A 21,820-nucleotide genomic window follows, 5' to 3' on the forward strand; every position below is an offset into this window, starting at 1 on the left:
GTGAACCAAATGTTATTGCCCTTTTGTTCATATAGCAGTACTTTTAAAATAAAAGTGCGCAATACACTACTTTTGAATTCATTATTGAACTTTGCCATAACAATGCGATTAATTGCAAAAAATCCATGCAATTAATCGCGATTAAATATTTTAATCATTGCCCAACACTAATATATATATTTGCCAGCCAAATCAAATTGTTACAGGATATTCAACCTTCGTTTCTATATTGTACCTTTTAATACTTGACGTGTTTCTTTACAGGGCTTGTGCAAAGGCAATAAAGTCGTCCGTGAATATGAGATATGAGTTTCCAGTTAATTACAATCCCTCCTCAGCATTGGGGAGGTTGGTTTATGGCTTCTTGCCGGTTACACTCGTTGTCTTCTTGCTTATTCACAGGTCATTTTTGTTTGTACGCCCTCTGACGTTTGAGGCTCGCGTTACGGTGTGAAGCGCGAGTATAAACAAAGCTTAATATGTTTGTCAGGTCAGTATGGTTGAAAAGTGGAAACCACACCCATATTTATACATCATGCACAACAACAGGCTAACAAGCTCTGTGATGGCAGGTGTGGTTCATCCAAAATGCCCCGGGTGACATTAGGTCCAAAAAACAATAAGCAATTAACAATTTAATAAAGTATATAAAGAAAAGAGAGTGATACGTGCAAAGGTCTCGTGTCTTTAATCCAAGGAAATTAACATTTTCTAGCTCTCCCTTTCTTTTATTGTTGAACCTGACAATAAATGTTTTCAGACTATTGCTAATACAGAAGTTTTGCCCCTTTTTAGACTTTATATACTTTATTTATAAACAGGAGTGCTCTTTTTCAGTAATGCCACAGTGTTTTTATACCTAGAAATCTAAAGTCAAAGGACTGTATACTACACAAAACTTGGCAAACTGGGTACATGTAGGCCTCACCTTTGCTCCCCTTAACTGTGTTTAGTAAACCTACCTTGGGTTTGTTTGTATGACGTCGGCCAGAGTTCCAGTATTCATTCCATGTGGCATCTGTCTCAGGGGATGTAGGCAGACCTCACCGAGCTCCGAGTTTATACTTACAGATGTAAAATGCTGATCTCTGGTGGTTTCAGCATCATGTTGTGATCCGCACTCTGTCAGCACTAGCTGCTGAGTCTGCTCGTTCTGATGATGGGATACCGAGGGGAGAAAAAACTCAAAGACCCCAGTCTATTTGAAAGTAGCCTGTTTAAACCGTAAACTGCAAGACTCTTTTACGAGGAATTTTAGATTTAACACTTCAAACATCCACTTTTTTAAAAACTACCCTTATATATTAGTCAACTTTAAAACATTTTCTATTCTGCCTTCATTTGTGACATTAGTCTTTAACTGCCATTTAGGATACATTTTGTGCTGATTTCTGTTTGTTGAACGCATCAATAGCAGAAGATAAGTATCTACAAATGAATTAGATATCTCAGTTGTTGAATTTGAGTCATGTGACTGTTGCATCCTGTGATGAAGGTCACCCCCAAATAGCCTCTCTGGAATGCTTTTGTGCTAATTTGCAGAAATATCTATTGAATTCAAATATTGTTGATGCAATCTTTCTTAAAAGCAAGAAGACATGTGTGTTTCTTTGTCTGACTATTTCCAAGAATCTGACGGCAGAAAGAATGTTGAACGGATTTACAGCATCACTTTATGAAACTTGCTGTTTCGATCAGTACTTCTTGAACTCGACTGCTCGTCCTTACTTTGCACTCCTTAACTCTTTTCCGACAGCAGCGTCTCCATGTTCGTCTCTTAGTGCATGCTTGCCTCATGGCAGTCTCACTCCATTATGTGTGCACTAAACACCAGGGACTCTACAGTGTGAAACACCCCACCCCTGTACCAAGCCAGGGTGGATTATTCTCATGAAACATCAACCTATTGCTTTTGTTACATTGCAAAGTTGCAACAAAATACATTTTGGGCCTCTCACAGTGTATGATTCAGTCCCTGACGTGTTACAGTGTTGCAAACTATCAGCCCGGGGATGCTGTATGTCCACACATTGTTGTAAAAAGCGTACAGTTGTCGATTGTCTTGCCATACCAAGGGAAGTGGATTGGTGCACACTTATGGGTGATTGCCTCACACTGAAAAAGGGAGTTTTGCCTGAAACATCTGCGTCGAATGGAATGCCAGAACTGCAGTACGGTCTTTGACATTTTAGCTATCAAAAATATTCCGAAGATCTAGAAATGTTTACATTTAAAAGGATTTAAATAGAGATCTATGAGAAATATCAAACATACTGTGCTTTCCAATACCCATACTTCCATATGATTTAGTATGCCGGAAAAAGATTTTGTATGTCCCAGAACATAGTATGTCAAATGCAGAATGCCAAAAATACCAGGATGTCTTTCTAAATCCCGTCGCTTTTTGCAGTCTGCAAGCCAGCATGCTTTTCTGGCTATTCTGACCCACAATCCTCTGCGCAGCTGACATATGAGCAAGAGGGTCAAAGTACAAGGTGCAATGTTATGAGGAAGTAGTGTGTTCCAATTGAATGCATACTGCATGCAACAGTACGTACTTTGTAAGGGCAGCTGCAGTATGTACTAAAAGTAAAAAGACAAAGTATGCCATTTGAAACGCAGACTCAGTGTTTTTTTAAACACAGACCCTAAAGCTGCATTCTTGTATTTCTGGCCATTAGAGGGCGGAGGAAAGCCAGCTTACAGACACACAGCTTTGAGATATTCATTTAGCCTTATTGTCAGCAAACGGTGGCCTACTTACACATTCAGCAGACACAGAGCAACATTATTACCTCATTTGGGTCATGTTCGGGCCATCTGATGTCCAAGATTCACTTTGCTTTTATCTCCGGTTTGGTCTCCACCAACTCCTGAGAAAAATGTTTGCGTATCGAGGTTGCTACGTGTTTCACTTTCTTCACCAGCTAGTCGCCAACTTTGTCTGCTGTCAGGCAGGTAGCTTTTTGACTGAAAACAGCTTCCTGCTGCTGCTACAGACGGGGATAGATGAGAGCGGGGAGCCACGGACTGAACCACACAGTAAATACTCGAATGTTAAACCAAAATATTGACCTAAAAGAGGCTAAAGGGCTCCATAGAGCTACAGAGCATAGTAATAATTCTCCCTGGTCTCTTGTGTGTGTGTATGAGCCTAATGATTTACAGCCACTTATTTTATGATCTTATATCAGTCACTAAAGTTTCTGTAGCCTATCGCACCTTGTAAAAATAACATCCAGCTACAATCGCCGTACAAGAAACCTTTGTAGCTGTGAGGCACTTACAAAAATACATGAAGGAGTCCCGTAGGATGCTGACCTGTACGTCTATGATCCAACCCAGGCCTTCACACCACCATCAGGAGGGCAGGAAAGGACAGGCGGCAACATGCCCTTTGTTTCTATGGAGCACATAAACAGACCCTCAGTATGAACTTGCCTAGAAGAGTGTATTGAATTTGGTTAAATTACCCTCAAAATGTATAACCATAAGTAATTTGAGTGCAATCTCAAATAACTCTAACGACAAGTAGACAGACGTTGAGGCGCTCCACAGCGGCCAGTTCCATATTGATTTTGACCTTTAATTTGACAACTGTAAGCTTCTTAAGTTTTTTTTTTTTTTTTTTTTTTTTTTTTTTTTTTTTTTTTTTTTTTCCCAACCTCAGCTTTTAAAGGCAGCTTTGTGAATTTGATACGTAAAGTAGAAATAAGAAGCTGCCGAGAGCCAGCGTTGCTCACTTGATCGTAAATGATTTACTTAACACACAATTTCCGTCTCTTCTCGCTGCTCTTTGTGTCTGTGTCTCACTCTCTCTACTTCCCTGTGAACTCCTCCTCCCGCTGCTCGCCTCTGATGGATGGCGTTTGTGTTCACATGCTTGTTATTGGCCAGAGCTCCAGGGCACAGGCGTTAGGTTGTGTTTATGAGAGGAGCTCGCACTGATTCCATGATAAAACCAGATGTTCCCTTACAAGGCTTCGAGCCTCCCTCATCTAGCTCTCATGTCCATATCAGGTATAACCTTCCTGTTGTACTCAGGTCTCCCTGCCTCCAAACTACAGCTTGGTCTTGGGCTCCACAGTGGTCAAAAAAGGTTGTGTGTGAAGGACATACATGACATGTTTGCACTTGGATAGAAGGAAACAGTCTAAGGTAGAATATGCTGAGAATATGGACCATTTGTTTGACAACAATTACAACAAATTACTAATAAAAAAAAATGCAAAATATGACATTGATCTAAAGAAAAGGAAAGTATAGCTTATTCTCACATTTGAAAAGTTGGAGCCTCAGAGTGTGCAGCATTTTTGCTTGATAAATGACTTAACCACTCAATCAATTTTCTAAATTGTTGTCCATTCATTTTCCGTTAATCCACTAATCGCTTCAGCGCTGAATTATACATAAATGAACAGCCTGTCCAAAATATCCCTAGCTGTCTTTTTAAATGAAGGCTCGGTACAAATAAACATGTGGTGCAGCTGCCATACCCAGTTAGCATACATAATGTTAAACGCCATTCAATTACTGCTGATCTGATCCATGATAACATGCAAAAGGCCTATCGGATGCCAAAACACCAGACAGGAGGTTGTTCTATTAAGAGGACAAGAAACGTATAACTCAGGAACGTTACCACAGTGGCATCATTTAATCCAGCCAGTGTAGTGTGTAGCTATATGACATATTGCATCGTTGTAAAAGCTGAGCCAGCTTCAGCGTTTTCACCGGACTATGTGTTTCTGTGCCAGAGCCCAGAGCGACCTCAATGTAGTTTTTGACACGGCGTTGTTGTCGGTTTAAACGCGGCATTAAAGTTCAAGAGCTTGGGGAGTAAAAACCCAGTAGATCCCATGTGCCTGCCAGGAGTCAAACTCCTGGAGTAAGATCGTAAACAAACGTAGATAAAATGTATGGAACAAAAAGCCATGCAACCAAAAATGTATACAACACCACCATGTGCGCAGGGTGTCTTTGACGGTAAAGCCGTCTGGTCCAGGGCGGCCTGGGCACAGATTCAACTAAAAACGTTGGCACTGAGATCACCTCTGTCCTCTCGCATATCTTTGATAATACTAATTCCAAACAGTGTGTTGCAAACCAAACGTTGTGCTGATATCGGTAGAGGGAAATACAGGTTTAAGAAAAGGGAAACAAAACAGAGAGACAGATGTGGCTACTTATTTTACCTGAATAAACAGCTGCTTGAATGTTTTTTGATGACATGAAGCCCTCGTTAGGCTCTGACTGTACTCTCTGTGCGTCATAAGGTCAATAGTCCTTTTAATAATTACTTGTGTTAACACTGGGTGAGCCCGGGATATTTATGAACCTGCAGATCAGCAAATCAATGTCAGCAGAAAGGACTTTGTGAAGTACTATTTACACTTGGGCTCTCTGCCACCACTCTCCAAAGGTCATACATGCCTATATTCTTGCCAGTCTCTTGTGATGGCTATGAATTGTTGCGTTCCAGGTCAACAAAAAAAAAAAAAATCTAAGCTCCGATAAAATGTAACCTGCATACATAGCCTGCAGTGCAGACTGCCTGCAACTATTTATAGGGTCATGATTTACTGAATGGTTTCCAGTAAATGTGGGGCCAAAGTCATGCATGGATTAAATCCCTTCATGTGGAATGTGTTTATGTCTAAACACATTCATTATTTGACTTGAGGCCAGTCTGTTTGCCATCATCAACTTGAATTAAAAGCTGAACTCTGTTTATATAATGCATATTTTAAACATTTGTTTACAGTGTGTAGAATGCATTGTCTGACAAGTCTCATGAGACCTATACCTGCAGTATATCTGACCCGCAGAGTAGCTGTGAATGTAAGGGACACAGTTTCAAATACCATGCCCAAACAAAGCCTTAGTAACTGCATCCTATCTTCTATCAGTTTATTAGTTATTATCAAGTTAGATTTTTTTCAAAATGTCTGTCCTTTCTGATTTACTAGATAGCACACAGTGGCATTCGATTATAAAGGAAAAGATGCTGTCCGTCAGATTCAAATACAATTTCATCTGCTTTTCTCTTTATGGTTTTGTAGGTCTTAAAAACACTGCCAAGTGGTGCGCAGGCTGTATTTTGTCAGCATTGGTAGCTGCCGACTTAGTTTTGGTGTCGAGTACAATCGGAACGTTACCGGCCATTTGAGCATGAAACAGACCACTGTGGGAAAAAGGTTCATCATTGATGTATTAGGGTTGACTTTACTCAGATTGTGGCATTGGCATTGACTCATACTTTATCTGTGTGAGTCAACGCTGACAGTTAAACTGAGATATGTGTCTCTTGTTAAGCTACAAATTAGTTGTCACATCCCTACACCAAAACAACCTCTTTATATTCAGTTCTCCTAAATCTCAAAGGTGTAGTAGCGAGTAGTCTTTTTGTTGACCGAGTCATATGATCAACAATCAGTATCACAATAACTAACATTTCATTTCATAGCAATACACTGAAAAGGGGAGAAAACCCACTATTATTCCTATTGTATTGCTGTATAATTCTAATAATGGCTTTTTGTACAATCCTCATCTATTGTTCTTTAAAACAAAGATAGGGAGTAAAGTTTAATGCGTGGAAATAAACAGAATGACTTCTAATGAACATTTTCTGAAGATTTAACATTTTTACAGTCCATAACAAAATAGAATCTTAAGAATTGATCAAATTTGGATAATTTCCCAAATGCAAAATACATATATTCTCACATTGTATGTTTTTCATTAGAATTCAAAACAGATCTTTATAATATAAAAACGGGTACATCTTAAATTCCATTTTCAGTAAAAGGCAAAGCTAAAGTTGCATTGTTGAACTAAAATAATGCATCTGTTATTAACGTTTAAAATAGATTACGTCTTACTGAAATCTATTTCCACTTGTTTGCGTTTTACATTTTCTATGCCACTTTTTGTGGCTTCTCCTCAACATGAAGCATGGCACCGAGCAGCTGCTGCCCCATTTCCTTAGCAAAGGCTCCATCGTGACCTCTTTGGTTTTCCTCCCACTGCTGTACATGTGTGAGGCTCTGCGCTCTCTGCCCCAAGTATGTTGAAGACTGTGATATATAGTTGCACAAGTAGAGAAGAGTAATTCTTCGCCTGACTGTGTGTCTGTAAAACTCATTGGCTATAAGAGCGCTTTGCTGACGGACGTCCAGGTCCGTCCAGGATGGGCTCAAGAACATCATCTGCGTTGATAACCATCTTGCAGCACACAATGTCTCAAACTTTTGTTGTGGCATTTTTGTTTTGTTTCCTATAACAAAGCTTTCCTTGTCAACGGCTACCACAGGAGGTGCTGACAATCTCATTGCTCAATCTTGTTGCTTGTTCCGCATGATGATCTTTCAAAGCATTTTCTGCAACACAATGCACCGCAGGTGAACACAACGGGTTAAGTAGCATGAATAGATGAGGATAACTGGCTCATTTCTTGTGCGTCACACTGACAGAATATGTGGGGAAATGCAGTTATTCTCCAGCTCTGATGTACTGAGGACTGACAGTAAATACACCAACTCGGTTGGGTGTAAAATACACATAGATGCAAATCCATGTCACGTGATATCAGCTGTTTTGATGTAAAATGAAAACAGCTGGGATGCTTTGAAAGGTGGACAAAGAATTAAAAAGTATTTAAGGTAGTAAACAAGTCATCATTATTTAATAATCTTTGGTCAACTAATATAGCTCTTACCAATCCAGTCATCTGTCTTTATTCTTGACCTTCTTGCATCTCTTTCTGGTGGATGCTAAAGTTATCCAAGGTCAGATGAGAGATGCACTAAATCTGACAGTGTGGAAGATCCGCCAGGACCCTTTTAATATCTCCCGAGGCTTCCTCTTGAAACGAGGACACACCTGCAGCCTCAGAGCGGCCTGAGGGATGTCTAGTCTGGCCTTCCCTTCCTGAGCCTCCAGGTGTTCTTCTCTGTAGCCTCCTCTACTCATCCAGTCCAGTCCAGCGGTTGTAGCCTGTTAGGCCTCTGTGCCTTTTCTTCATCCTTAATGGGTCTCCACCGTGATGGACACCAACCATGAGGACCATACTGTACGTCTGATGAAACCAGGTCACTTCCATGTCCCTTCGACTTGTCCGATCTCGTGGTCTTGACGAAACGGCAATATTGGAAAAGAGCGCCATCTAACTTGGTTGAGCACAAAGCATTTTTCCTGCAACATCCTAAACGGCTCGTGGTGCACAGTTGCAATTCTTCCACTCATTTTTTCGGTCAGCCTCGTTCCTGTCCGTCTGCTTTTTTTCTGGGGACACAGCTGGCTGACATATTCACAACAGCCAGGAAGCAGACTGCAACTGCTATCTTTTTTTATAGGTAAATTGGATAACATCACATTGAGAATTGAATACGAAATACTGAGAAACGACTACCTACATTAACACAGCACAGAAAACATTTACAAAGAATGTCCTCCACTAAAATTTCAACAGTTCATAAAATACTTCTTGGAATGTACTATCCCATACTGGTAATATCTGGAGTGGGTGGTACATCAGAGTTAAATATGTCCCACATGAAACAGAGTTGCGTACAAACTTGTGAATACCTAAGTTTTGTTCACTTTCTCCCACTGGTTGCATATGATAATGCATCTGTAAGTCAATACGGAAAGTGGAAATAACTAACAACAACCTGTCTGGAGAGAGGCTAAGGCTGGGGAGGTTTAGAAAAGGTGTTTCACTGTGTCTTGCGTCGTGACAAAGGTCAGGCTTATGACCTGGAGGTGGGTGTGTCTACTTTGTGAATGAAGACCTGTCGATGTACAGTTTTTAAAACGTACTGTATTACAAGAAGTCAATCTCGCATTAGTTGTTTATTTCACAGATTGGTGGTAAGAGCACCATCCTCATATATTGTGACAAGGTGCTGGGATGTGAGGAGGAAACCAATGAGTTGTCTCCATTTTCTTGAAAAGCAGATCAGTAATGACACTAACTTGAGCAAAATATATAAAAAATTAAGCTCATCTTTCCTCATAATTATTCTTGTTTCAACACTCTTTTCAGATAGGATACCTGGATCCAAAAGATTTTGTTCGGTTACACCAGCGTTCCCTCTGTTCTGTGGCTGTGTTCCCTTTATTCAGTGTTGCTACCTTGTTATCCTCCTGTAGCACACGGGAACATGGTGCCAAGTAACCTAATGCCATACAGACACTGATCGTTACCTGTACTACATCATGCTTTAGATCAGCTTCTCCTATACTATCACACAGCATATATCTCCCTCTGATTCACTGTACATGTTTAGGTGATAACTCCGTGGTGACATGCCCAAAAGAATCGTTGGCCGCTATTGTTTGTGTACATATAGTGCAGAGGGTCTAGACAAGCAAGGCAGATGAGTCACTGAAATACCCTAAATACAGCGTGACGTTTATTCCAAAGCCTATTTCATGCTCGTCACTAGCCTGGGTGTCTCCACACTGAGCACACTCACTTTTATAAATACCTGTAAAGCTTTGCACTGTGAACATTTTAAAGAATGCTACCTTGTGGGGTGAAATGGACATATTCTGTGCTTTGCGGTGTGCGTTCTGTTGCTCCACCCCCAAGGATTGAGACGAAATTGAAAACTTAGAAGGTGGCTTCTCACTCTAATTAAAGCCAATTAAATGTTATTTTTTTTATGGAAACTGCATTGTGATATTAATGAAAACTATTGAAATATTAGTGGATTTTTGTTAGTTTGTTTCAGCTCTTCTTTGCTGTTCATTTCTGTCTGTTAATTTCACCAAGTTATTTCTTACAACCAGAGAAACGAGACATGTATCCATTAAAAAAACAAACATATTTTTCCTCTTACCTGTAGTGCTGTTTATCAATATAGATTGTTCGGGTGGGAGTTGCCTAATTTTGGATTTACCGGCTGTAGAGATGTGTGCCTTTGCTCGAATAGAATGGGACTCGGCCTGTGGAGCTCAAAGCGCCATGAAAAACTGAACTGCAATGTTTCTTCCCAGAATTATAGTTCAACAAGGTATGTGGATTATCTTGAGTAAATAAAGTCATGATTTCTGGAGAGAGATTTTCTGGAGAGTGCCATATGGTACCATTATATTCGAGAGACGGCAGACATCTCTACGGCCGATATCTCCAAAGCTAGGCAACTCGCAACAAAACAATGTAGATTGATAAATAGCTCTACAGGTAAGAGGAGAACCATGTATGACATGGTGACCTGTCCCCTTGTTCATGCCAGAAACAGATCTCGTCATACTTAGGTACTTCATTCTAAAAATGACACCAATGGACGCTGACTTTTGCAGGGCAGACGCCGAGCAACACCAGTCCAGTGAAGTGGTAGACGAGTGTGAAAGAGAGGGATGACATTTTGCACAAGCTCCTTTCCCTCGTCAAAAGAATTTTCCATGGTCCTGCTAGGTCGCCCTGACAACACTGGTGACAGCCATAGGCGGACTGGCCATCTGGAGTACTGAGAGTTTTCCCGTTGGCTCCGTTGACCTGTGGGCTGGTGGCGAGCCAAGCAGCACAGATGCAAAAAGATTTTTACAAGTCTTTGGTCCTGTAGATTGTTTGGCTGGTTAGACTGGGAGGAAGTAGTTTCTTTCTTCAAACCTTTCACTGGAAACCGCTTAGTTACGTCATACTTTTGACATCGAACAGCTAACTCTGATTCAGTGTATTCTTTGAACCGTTCAGCAAAGAGTGGCTGATTGGGTTCTGCATTAATTGTGACTTTGTAAAGCAACTGACCCCCCCCCCCAAAAAAAGTGGAACAAAAGAGTAAAAATAAGGTATTTCGATACAGCAATCGTGGCAATGATATATTCATTTGAAAATATATCAGCATGACCTACAATGTTGCTATCATGCTCTGATGTATTTAGAGAAACAAAAGTTACCAAAGATCTGTCCACAGGGCTGCAGGATTTCAACAAATAATATTATCAATTACTAAAAATGAATATATTACAAACCCTTCAGTTGTTAAATTTCTTATGTTGTTTTCAGCATTCAAGATGAATGTTTGAGTGCTTTCTAAACCATACACAAAATGAATTTAATTTAATTTGATTTTGAAAAATGCAATAAATTATAACTAAGTAGAAATAAATTCGAGCTGTGTCAACATGGCTTTTGAATTGATTTAAAAGATGAGCCGCACAGAACAGTCTTCATGGGTGTCTGTACTGAGACTGTAATCATTTTTTTTCTATTTCCCATTTGCTCAAGCCAAAAAAGTGGTGATAAATGTTTTTCAAATGTTATTGAGGTTAATGTCCGCAAACCAAGGATACAGTTGCTTGTTGTTGAGGTTGAGCTCCACTGCTGGATGTCAACAATTAGCACGTTGGACACTGTGAGCTTTTGGGCCAACGCTTGTGTTTTAAGCCAACAAGCCCTCCATTCACCAGTGTTCATGCTTCCTGTCCTCGTTACAATGTACATATGTTGCCTTTGTCAACGCCTTATTTCTACTTTAAAGATATCTTAACCACTTCCACATAATCTAAGTTTAAAACCTTTTTTTTTTTTTCCAACTTCCTCGTCTTTGGTAAGGGGTTAATGTAAGTTCACTGTTGCACTTGTTTTTTACCGTTTTGTGTTTATCATTATCTGTGAGGAAGATTAACGGGATTATGAAGAAAATAGTCATTATATATCATTGTTACCAAACATGATTACATATTTATAGTGATAATTGTATTTAGTATATTTTACAGTAAACCTATAATGTATTTTGTTATATGGGTCAATTTTGTTGTGTAGGAAACACCGTTGTAGGAGTCTGGGTCAAAAGTTCAGAGACTGTTTCTTTAATCCCAGTCTGCATCTCCTTCAGTCGCCTCTGCTGCTGGCCTATCGTCAGTTTACCTGCCAGAGCTTTGGCACTGTGCTGTACAGGCCCAGCCATATCCTGGCAGTTCAAGCTATGTGTGACCACTAGGACACACACACACACACACACACACACACACACACACACACACACACACGCTCTGCAGTCCTCTCATCTGGTTAACTGTCTTTCCTGAACAGGCCTAAGAGAATCAAGCCAGCCTGTGTGCGCTCTCTCTCTCTCTCTCTCTCTCTCTCTCTCTCTCTCTCTCTCTCTCTCTCTCTCTCTCTCTCTCTCTCTCTCTCTCTCTCTCTCTCCTTTTCTTCCCGTGCGTGTCTTGACAGCTAGAGACCAGTCCTCATTAGCGACGTGTGCATGTGCAGAGGGCTGCTGACGTCGGTCTGCGGCGACACACACCGTCAGCAGCCCTGCTTCTCTCCATACAAAAGCCTGCCTGCCTCATTGATACCTTTTCTCTGTCCCCCACACTCTTATTAGCGTGTTTTTATCAGTTCTAGCACCTCTCACACCACAGAGCCGAGTTAATATGACACGCAGGTGTAACTACTGGCCGTCTACTAGCTTGCGCAAGGTTTATTGACTCCTGTTCAGAAATCTTTACGACTTGTGTTAATAACAGTGTGTGTGTGTGCAGTGTTATTTTGATGTGTATATTTAGTTTTGAGTGTGTGTTTGATTGTGTGTGTTATTGTCTGTTTTCTCTGTGGACCGATACGGATGTTGGACTCAAAACAGCTGGATTGGATATCGTTGACAATGGGGCCAATTCAATTCTATTCAATACATTTTACACTGGCATTCTAATCTCTGTTTCTGCATTAAAAAATGAACTTTAACTTCTGTTCATTTTGAAGATTTTTAAGGTATCTGTGTCGGGACTAAGAAAGCTGGATCGGTGCGACCCTAGTTTGTCTCTCCCTGTTTGCTTTGTATATTCATGCAGGTGTGCATTAATATCCCTTTTTTTTTTACCTGCACCACAAATAGTCTTCATGGTGTGCACACAGAGTTACGCAGACTGGCAGATACAATGGATACGGGCAATTACACGAGTCTAACAGGCTCTTTCTGTGCACGTGTGCTTAAAAGCCAGCCCCGAATAGAAAGTAGTGAAATATATGAGTAGTAGAGGAAAGATTTAAAAGGTAGGCAGTCTGAGGTTGTTGCACGCATGTCCCCATATTCCCAGTGTAAATATGAAGTTATGAAATTGATGTATAATTATCAATTGCACAAATGTCCCCACAACATTTTTATAAGATGGTCTCATGATTCCTTTGTATATACAAGTACAACTTATAATATGTCCCCTTTAAATGGAGCTAGTTGAGTGTAAAAGTGGCAGCAAAAGTAGTAGAAAATGGAAATGCTTGAAGTGCTTGTACCTCGTTGTGCTGGATGTCTACAATGTTTGTTTCACAAATGCAGCTAAATGTTTTCCAGCTTTTGTCCGTCTGCACGTGTGCAGGTGTCTCACGTGTCAGCTGTTGTGTGTCTCCGTCTCTGTGTCTGCCCTCATGTCATGTTTCCATAACATCGCTAAAGAAAATATCTCCTCTTCATTGAAAGATTTTAATCTCGTCACTTGGAAAAGGCCCTCACTGTAAATAAGTTGCTGCTTGGTGCACGCTGCGATGGCGATAATGGTGGCGGCGGTGGTGGAGCCCCCATTCAGCCAGCTTTTCCTATTTCTGTGCTGTGTGTGTGAGGCGGAGAAGACATTCATGTTAATGTGCATTGTGCACAGAATGTGCAAAGGCATACTGTAAAGGTGTGGTGCGGGCAGATTGTACGCAAACTATGCTATATTGAGTGCGTCACAGTGTACTGCGTGCGTGATCAAGAGGGACGGTAGGGAATGTAACTAAACTTCTTTAGGTTGAGTGAAATGAAGGCCAAGTGTACGTCGTATTTAATTGTGTCTACATTTCTTTTTTTAATCTCCGTCTTTAGTTCTCTGTTCTTAACTCTCCACTTAATGGCATCGTCTCCTCCAGCATTTACCCATCTCCCTCTCCCTTTCAGCCCTTCTCCGTAAACAAGCAGAAGGCCAACAACTCTGTCCTCCGGCCGTCTCCCGCCATCCCGTTGCCATGGTGTATGGAGCATTGTTTGCTGGCCTCTATGTCAGGTTGCCATGGCAGTGCTTATTTGCCATATTACATGTTTGGAAGCATTGTACAGATGCTGATGACAAACACCCAATATCCCCCCTTTGATCAATGAAACAGTTACTGATTGGAGGAGACGGGACGGAGCCACTGATCTGTTTAGTAACCGTAGTTATAGCTTACATGCACTGCATGTGTCACATGCAGAACAGTACAACATGTATAGGATAGGAATATAGTATAAATACTCCGAAAAAACCTCGCTGTGAAGACTAGTATATGTATATAAGAGTACATTGGAAAGTTTACCTCTAAAAAGGAAATCCCTTATTAAACAAAGTGAATTTATTTGACTAAATATGTTATTGAAGTTCTTGCCATTGCTGAATGAATGTGACCGAATGATTAATCAAGTGTATAACATTTTTAATGTTAATGATAAAAAAAAAAAAAGATTATGTGAGGGTGTGTGTTTACATGTAAGGTTGAGGTTGTTGGTAGTTGTGAGGCTTAATCGTCTGTGTCTCTCCCCCTTGTGGTGTGGGGTGAGACTGCACGTTTGCTCTTAAAAAGAAATGTCTACTGCCTGGATTTTACATCGCAAAACTGCCATATTTCTTGCCATTAAAACACGAAAGTAGACTTACAGTCTGTGTCCTTTTGTCGCCGCATGAAGCGACAGCTTCACCACAAACGGAAGACTTTATGTTTTCAATGCTGTCAAAGGGGAATTCAGTGCTTTCACTTCAATGTGCATATAGCTGACAAAATGAAATGCACACATTAGGGAAGTCAGTGAATGTGCAAAAGTATAATTGGACTGTGTAACAAACCTAGTTAGGGCTATCATAACTAATCATGTCTGTATTTATACTTGAGCCAGAGGATTAGATTATTTCAGGCCCTGCAACTTGGTGTTACACAACCTGCTGCAGCTTTGACTGTACACTGCTGTAACGTGCATGTGTGAGAGCTCCTGTTTGGTTACCAACAGATAGTGTGGAAATGCTGCCAATTGACGTAGTTTGAGCCAGATAAGATCTCATAGCTCCATTGTAGACGTGCCGTGGTGGTTTGCTTTTCTTCTTTTGCTGTCAGTGAAAGGCCTCAGTGTGCTGTGGCTACGGCATTGTGCAATAGCATACCTGTAGTAGAAAGTGCATCGTGTGGCGCAGGAAATCCTTCGTGTAAACTGTTACCACACTGTGTGTTTGGATAACAGGCAGAATAGACTAACAGAAGCTCTGGCGCTGACCTGCCAGTGCCCTCACTGAAAGGTCTTAGGACAGTGTGCTAATAGTGGAGCGGAGGTCAAAGGCTGTGCTCTCTCTCTCTCTCTCTGTAAATACGTTTCATATTCTCTGTTCTGCACAATAAACATAATATGCAGTTTATGTGTCTCTCTTGTATCTTTCAGATGATCTTGTGGGACTGGGATCTGAAGCACTGGTACAAACCACAGTATCAGGTCAGTACTGTGTTTGTCTAAGTTGTACTTAAAGGTACCTGTGCGTGGTTCATCCAAGTAACACACACAGATAACACAGGTCTGTTCAGAGAGAGAGTGGTCTCTGAGTAGACTACAAGTGGAAGCTGTCTATCAGTCACCTTTAGTACACTCAGTTCTTTTGCTGACATCTTTTGGTTTGGCAAAATACACATTGTGCAAAAGCTGGCATACAATGACCTTGGAATTGTTGTCATGCCACATATTTATCTTACTCAGACATTCCTTGTCTTGTTTGAACTATTTGCTTAATCCAATAAAGAATCATTATTTTTTCCTGTTAGGCCGAGCCAAGCCAGCCAGGATAATTTCCCACATTAAAAGGTGCCCTGAATAACGCGGGGATTACACCTGTTTGTGCTACAGTGCTCTCACAATTTATGAGATTTCACTTCAGATATTAGAATAGCACTACACTTTTCATATGGGCTCTAGATACAGTGTATTTGTATTACTGTCGTTGTTCCTACCGCTACACGGCTAGCCCAAACGTCTATTTAAGTTATTGGCATGAATCAGTAGATTGTCACGCTGTCTGTTGTCAATATTATGGTGCACTCCAGCAGGAGGCTACACAAGCCATGAGCCAACATTTGGGGTGAGACTACTTTTGAAGTTGCCTCTCTGACGGTGCATTTGCTGCCCCGTTCCCTAATCCGTGTGATGTATTGTGTGCATTTGGCAGGGTGCAGTGAGCGGCAACGGCGTGGATCTTTCAGTCATCAACGAGGCCAGGAACCTGGTGTCGGACCTGCTGACGGATTCCTCTCTCTTGCCACCCACCATCTCAGCCCTGCGCAGCATCTCAAGCCTCATGGGGACATTTTCGGGCTCATGCCGCCCAAGGGTCAACCCCTTCACCCCCTTCCCAGGTTTCTACCCCTGCGATGAGGTGGAGGACTCTGTGGACAGGAGTGACAGGAAAATCATTAAGGTGGGTAAAAGCACTACCGCTGCAACTACCTAGTATGGATGCTTAAAGAGATGAGTAATACGCTATACGAAGGAGTTATAGTGTCCGAACTTAGGAACTAGCTCAGGCACTAAAAGTTCCTTCAGAAACGGCAGTATCTACTGTGAGAAAGGATTTCACAGATGTAAAAAGTTATTAGAGCAACAGTATCCTTGATTGTCACAATGTAGATACCTGAATTACACCATTCACATACTTGATTAGCCAGATGTTGTGTTATGTTGCTAGATGCCGCAAACATTGAGCCAGTAAACATATTGGCCATATGACCCTGTTCTTGTATGTTGCTGTTTTTTATTTTGCAGGAGCCCGATGCTAGTTTTATGGTTTTTGACGTCGTGCTATTGTCAGTTCAGAAATCATGTGATCATGTTGTTTATGTAACATGACCAGCATCTTCAGTTTGTGTAAAAAAACAAAAACAAATTTGTCTATACTGGAGACTTCCTTTCCCCATCAGGGTTTGAGCAGCAGAAACAGCCTCCCCACCCCTCAGCCCAGGCGGAGCTCCACCTCCTCCTCCTCGTGCTCAGCACTCTCTCCTCTCGACTCCGCCTCTTTACGCTGGGAACGCAACACTGGCAAGAGACCTCACCCTGAACTCAACTTGACCAGGTACCAACAAACAAAAACACACCGTCTTCAGAATAGCTCGCACACGTCACCTGGGCTATATTTTACCCAACCTGCCCAGTGCAGGAGCAGATTAATTGGCCGTATTTGCAATGTGACTTTACTCCAGCTATGATCTTCCTCAGGTGGCTCAGCAGCACCTGTGCACAGTGAAATCAAGGGTCATTTTTTGTTTATGGTCAGCCTGAAAAAGATGTTATGAATAGGTCTCAGAGAGTTCTAAATAAGCAAGAATTCATCTTCATAATAAAAATAGAAACCATACACTTCACAGAAAACCAGGTCGACTGGGTATTATACATCTGTACTGAGGACCAGGCGATAAACGTAGATCACGTTTGATTTTGAGTAGAGAAGCCAGATTTGACAGTTAGATGCCTATGCTGAGGTGTTACTTTTATTACCAGAGCAGAACATTGGCTCTATTTCATACATTTCATACAGTAAATGATCACGAAAAGCAAAGTCATTCTAACCTTTAGAAAACATGCCACTCTATTGTCCATACTGCAGTAACTCCCTTTTCATCACAGTTGATTGGAGAGGAAGGAACTTTCATTTCTTGAACCGTGAACAAAAAACACAGCCTTTGTTTTGGTTTGAAGCCGTTTGTGTGAGATTGAGACTGAGAAGTGCAAAGTTAGCTGCCAGACCCACAAATCCTGCTTCATGGGACAGATCAGACCCTGCTATCATCGGCTGAGAAACAAAGAACCTATAAATGCACGTACAATTTTAATTGTAAACTGTGCCGCTGAGCTTGTTTTATAGCAGTCTGTCACCCACGAACAAGAAATTGTGAGAAATAGTTTTGAAGTACTCTCCTTTATTGGTTTTCTGCCGACCCCAAAATGTATGTTTTAGCCCTGTGTGAGTTTAAATTTCACAGAGAAAGCAAAAGCAGAAGGCGGTGTTAACACGTCATAGTGTTGTTTCTTGTCTGAGTGATAAATAAATCAGAATTTTACACAATTAAGGAATGAGTTTAAGTGGACGATAATAGTACCTACGGTTCACATGCATTGAGAGAAAGTCAGGGTCCTTTAGTGACTGTAAACAAATCTATTACACAGTGTTCAATTCACTCAAACAATAAACTTGCTGTGGACACTGGGGTGTAGTGTCTATATTTCTCCACAGGATGGTAGTAGAGACTAGCTATGTTGTTGGCCAAAGAGCGTCTTTGTTTAAGACGATCAAAACAAAACACCTGACAGCGAGACATTGAGTATTCCATATCTTATTCTTTATCTTTGCTCAAAGTATGCTTAGATTGAAAGGTGATGTTATATTTTTCAAGGCAGAGTTGAATATGTGTGTTTTGTGCTCCAGCTCAGGCCTGTCTAATGGGCCCAATACAAACCTGCTCACCATTCCCAAGCAGAGGTCTTCCTCTGTTACCCTTACCTACCATGCCGGGTCCAGGAGAGCAGGTGAGACTTAACCCCAAAACTTCTCAGAGACACCACATGTGGATTAGTTGCTCATGTTTTGACTAAATCTCATGCCTCTCTTTTTTTTCCTGTTCTCCCTTCATCCTCTCCAGGCGCATCTCCCAGCCTGAGCCCAGTCACCTCGCCAAGCCACAGTCTTCTCGGAGTAGGCACCGGTTCTTCGTCGTCCCTCGTCACTCGATCGCCTGTGGAGTTCCCAGACACGGCTGACTTCCTGACAAAGCCGAGTGTCAATCTGAACCTGCACAAGCCCTTGGGATACACCCTCGGCTCACCTGATTTCCAGCAGGCCCTCCGTAGCTCCCACTTCCCTCTGTGCACCAGGTGATACCTGCAGCACTGAAGCAGCACGTCACTGTATATTCTATGTTAGTGGTTATAACTGTAATTGCTCATGTCTGTGATTGTCGTGTCCATGCTAGTTGTGGTCGCCAGATGCTCAAGGGAGGTTCCAGCGGTGAAACAGGGGAGTCATATCAACCATTTACCAGTGAGGCTCAACGCAGGCGCTCAGGTACATACAACACGTTGCATTACATTTCATGCACATTAAGTAGTGTATCGGTGTGGTGGCAGACAGTCTTGCTGGAGATCGAAAGAGAAACACTTCTGTAAGCAGTTTAGTGGGTTAACGCTGCCCTCTGCTGGACCCCAAACATAATGCAAGTTGATGCACACAAAGACAAACAGAGGAGCACACATGAAAGAATGTATATTTTAATTTTGTAACATTTAGTTTATTAGCTAGACTAACATGTTTAAAATAAACTTTGTTTTCTCAACTTCAATAGCCGCTATACCTTCTGGTGACTAGTAGTAAAAGTCCATTTAAATACTTCAATATAGAGAATAAATTCTAAGAACAATTTCATTCTGTGACTGCAATGTATTCATTTAAATTCAGTTTAAAATCCATGCACTTGAACATAACAAGATAAAAAGAGAGAAGTTGACATGTAAGTGTGTGTGTGTGTGCGTGTGTCCATATACTCACGGCTTCTTGTGCTCTGTGGATGCAGCAGGTGAAGGGTTGGACTTCACAGGAGAGCCTCTTATCAGGGAGGAGAGCGTGGAGGCGGACGTGTCTGGGGACGGGAGACCAGACGCTGCAGGGGAGGAGAAGGAGAAGAGCTCCAGCACAGACCAGCAGACTCAGGAATCAAAGGTGTGCTTGATCAGAGGGCTCCGGGTTACAATATGATTGTTTACTGCAAAACAGCTGAAGAAACAATTACTCCATTTGTCATGTAGTTTACTATTCTATCAGCAATACATGCGTTTCACAGCTCATACTTTTACCTGGACTTAATTACAATGATTAAGCAGATAGGGATTCAGGTTTTGTTTTGCATGTTCAGAGCATTATGTGTCAGTGGAAACAATACTTCTGCTAATTTCTACTATATGTTCTGATTGTGTCTCGGGTGAGCAGGAGTTCAGACTACATCCTATGCTGGAGGACCATGAGGCTCTCATGGAGAGGATGAACACCTGGAACTTCCAGATCTTTGACCTGGTGGACAGAACAGGAGGGAAGAGCGGAAGGATACTCAGCTATGTTAGTACAACACACACAAACCAGTCCTCTCCTGTCGCTGTAGCAGATTCTCTTTTAATTTGTCGGCCTGTCTACTCTGTTAAGAAAAGCAAACCGTTCTGGATATAATCATCATTGCAGCCTTTTGGGCCTGCTGGCAGGACTTTTAGCATTTAGTCTGACTTTAACGTAAACATGCAACATACGTATACATTATTAGATTTCAGTAAGTGCAAATGGTGTCCCTTTTTTTTTTTTTTTTTGCTGGAAATGACATGTCTGCACAGATAATGAACTTCTCGTCCATGCATAATGGTGTGCACAAAGTCATTTTAATGTTCAATGTATTTTAATGTTCCACTGAACACCGTTGAGGGAGCTGGTTGTGTTCTGATTGGTGTTTCAGTAAAGCTGGCTTGTGTTTCCCCAGGTGACATACACCCTTTTCCAGGATACATGTCTGTTTGAAATTTTCAAGATCCCTGTGAGGGAGTTCATGACATACTTCTGTGCTCTGGAAAGTGGCTACAGGGACATTCCCTGTGAGTATTAAACAGTGTAGTGTTTCAAGAAATTCAAAGACTCACATTAGTTTTTTGTTTTTTTGAATGTAAGGCCAGGTTCATGGTGTTGTTCATTGTGTGGCCAGGCTAAGATGCAGTTTCAGTTATCCATAAATTGTCTAACCTTTCAAGTGAGTGCTAATGGTGCAATAGACTAATTTAAACTATTATGGTTACAGATCATAACAGGGTCCATGCTACTGATGTGCTCCATGCTGTCTGGTACCTGACCACTCGACCAATCCCCGGGTTCCAGCAGATTCACAGTGAGCATGTGACAGGAAGTGACACAGGTGGGCTCATATACTCACTGCTCACAGACATAGCTGTTAGATCGTTTGTTGAACACAGGTTACAACCCGGACACATGGCTGCACAACAATCATCTCGGGCTAAATGCATGGTTGCATTGTGTAATATCTCGATGTGTTGAACTGATTGAGAATGTAGCTAGCATGAATAACATAGTCTTTGATTGGTTTAAGACATTTTGGTGTACCAATGCTACTGAACATCTGGTGGAAGAAGTCAGGTTATTGGGTGGGAGAATGCGCATTAGTTCAATGCAAAGTTAAACAGAACAATATAACATCTAACCCTGTACAGCATACATATAGGTGTGCTACCGGTTTGATGTCTCGGGTTGAGCCAATTTCACAAAATATTCGTGCAAAGAAATTTCTGATTAGATCACTGAATAAAAAGAAAAGGTGTCTATTAAAGTGTTCATACTTTTCATCCTTTCCTGCTGATAGCGCCTGTTTTGAAGTGTGTACACTACTACTTCATTAAGAGATTGTGGACTAAATATTATTTGGCCACGCTCTGATGTTAGAAATAGAATAAATCTGACTGATTTTGATTGTGGCTTTTAGAATTTCCTTCTTTTGTGGGATGTGGCTTTTTTATCTGAAGATAGTTTAGTTTAAAAAAGCAGAAATTCCCAGGCTGGTCTCTGCTGATGATAGTTTAGCTCCATTAAAAATGACCTGGGGCTTAAACGCTGACGTCTAACACTGAGGCTGCCAGAACAGCTGTCATTTGATAAGAAGGGACCGAGAGAAGGGGATGAGAAATCAGCCGGGATATGAGAAATTGAGTTGAGCAGTGAATAAATGAGAATAGAACTGTGTGTGTGTGTGTGTGTGTGTGTGTGTGTGTGTGTGTGTGTGTGT

The 21,820-nt window shown here is 41.4% G+C and overlaps 1 protein-coding gene across 1 annotated transcript in view; it reads left to right on the forward strand.

Moving 5' to 3' along the window:
- The window catches only part of pde3b (phosphodiesterase 3B), a 42,838-nt gene that overhangs the window by 17,003 nt on the left and 4,015 nt on the right, over positions 1-21,820 (forward strand). Inside the window, exons 2-11 of the mRNA XM_031846192.1 lie at positions 15,396-15,446; positions 16,171-16,419; positions 16,919-17,073; positions 18,424-18,524; positions 18,638-18,869; positions 18,968-19,059; positions 19,565-19,710; positions 19,978-20,103; positions 20,513-20,624; positions 20,825-20,938. Of these exons, the coding sequence (XP_031702052.1) occupies positions 15,396-15,446; positions 16,171-16,419; positions 16,919-17,073; positions 18,424-18,524; positions 18,638-18,869; positions 18,968-19,059; positions 19,565-19,710; positions 19,978-20,103; positions 20,513-20,624; positions 20,825-20,938 (1,378 nt within the window). The remainder of the gene's footprint in view (positions 1-15,395; positions 15,447-16,170; positions 16,420-16,918; positions 17,074-18,423; positions 18,525-18,637; positions 18,870-18,967; positions 19,060-19,564; positions 19,711-19,977; positions 20,104-20,512; positions 20,625-20,824; positions 20,939-21,820) is intronic.

The sequence above is a fragment of the Anarrhichthys ocellatus genome, unplaced genomic scaffold, assembly GCF_004355925.1.
Source record: "Anarrhichthys ocellatus isolate YVR2014 unplaced genomic scaffold, GSC_Weel_1.0 scaffold6, whole genome shotgun sequence".
Lineage (NCBI taxonomy): Eukaryota > Metazoa > Chordata > Actinopteri > Perciformes > Anarhichadidae > Anarrhichthys > Anarrhichthys ocellatus.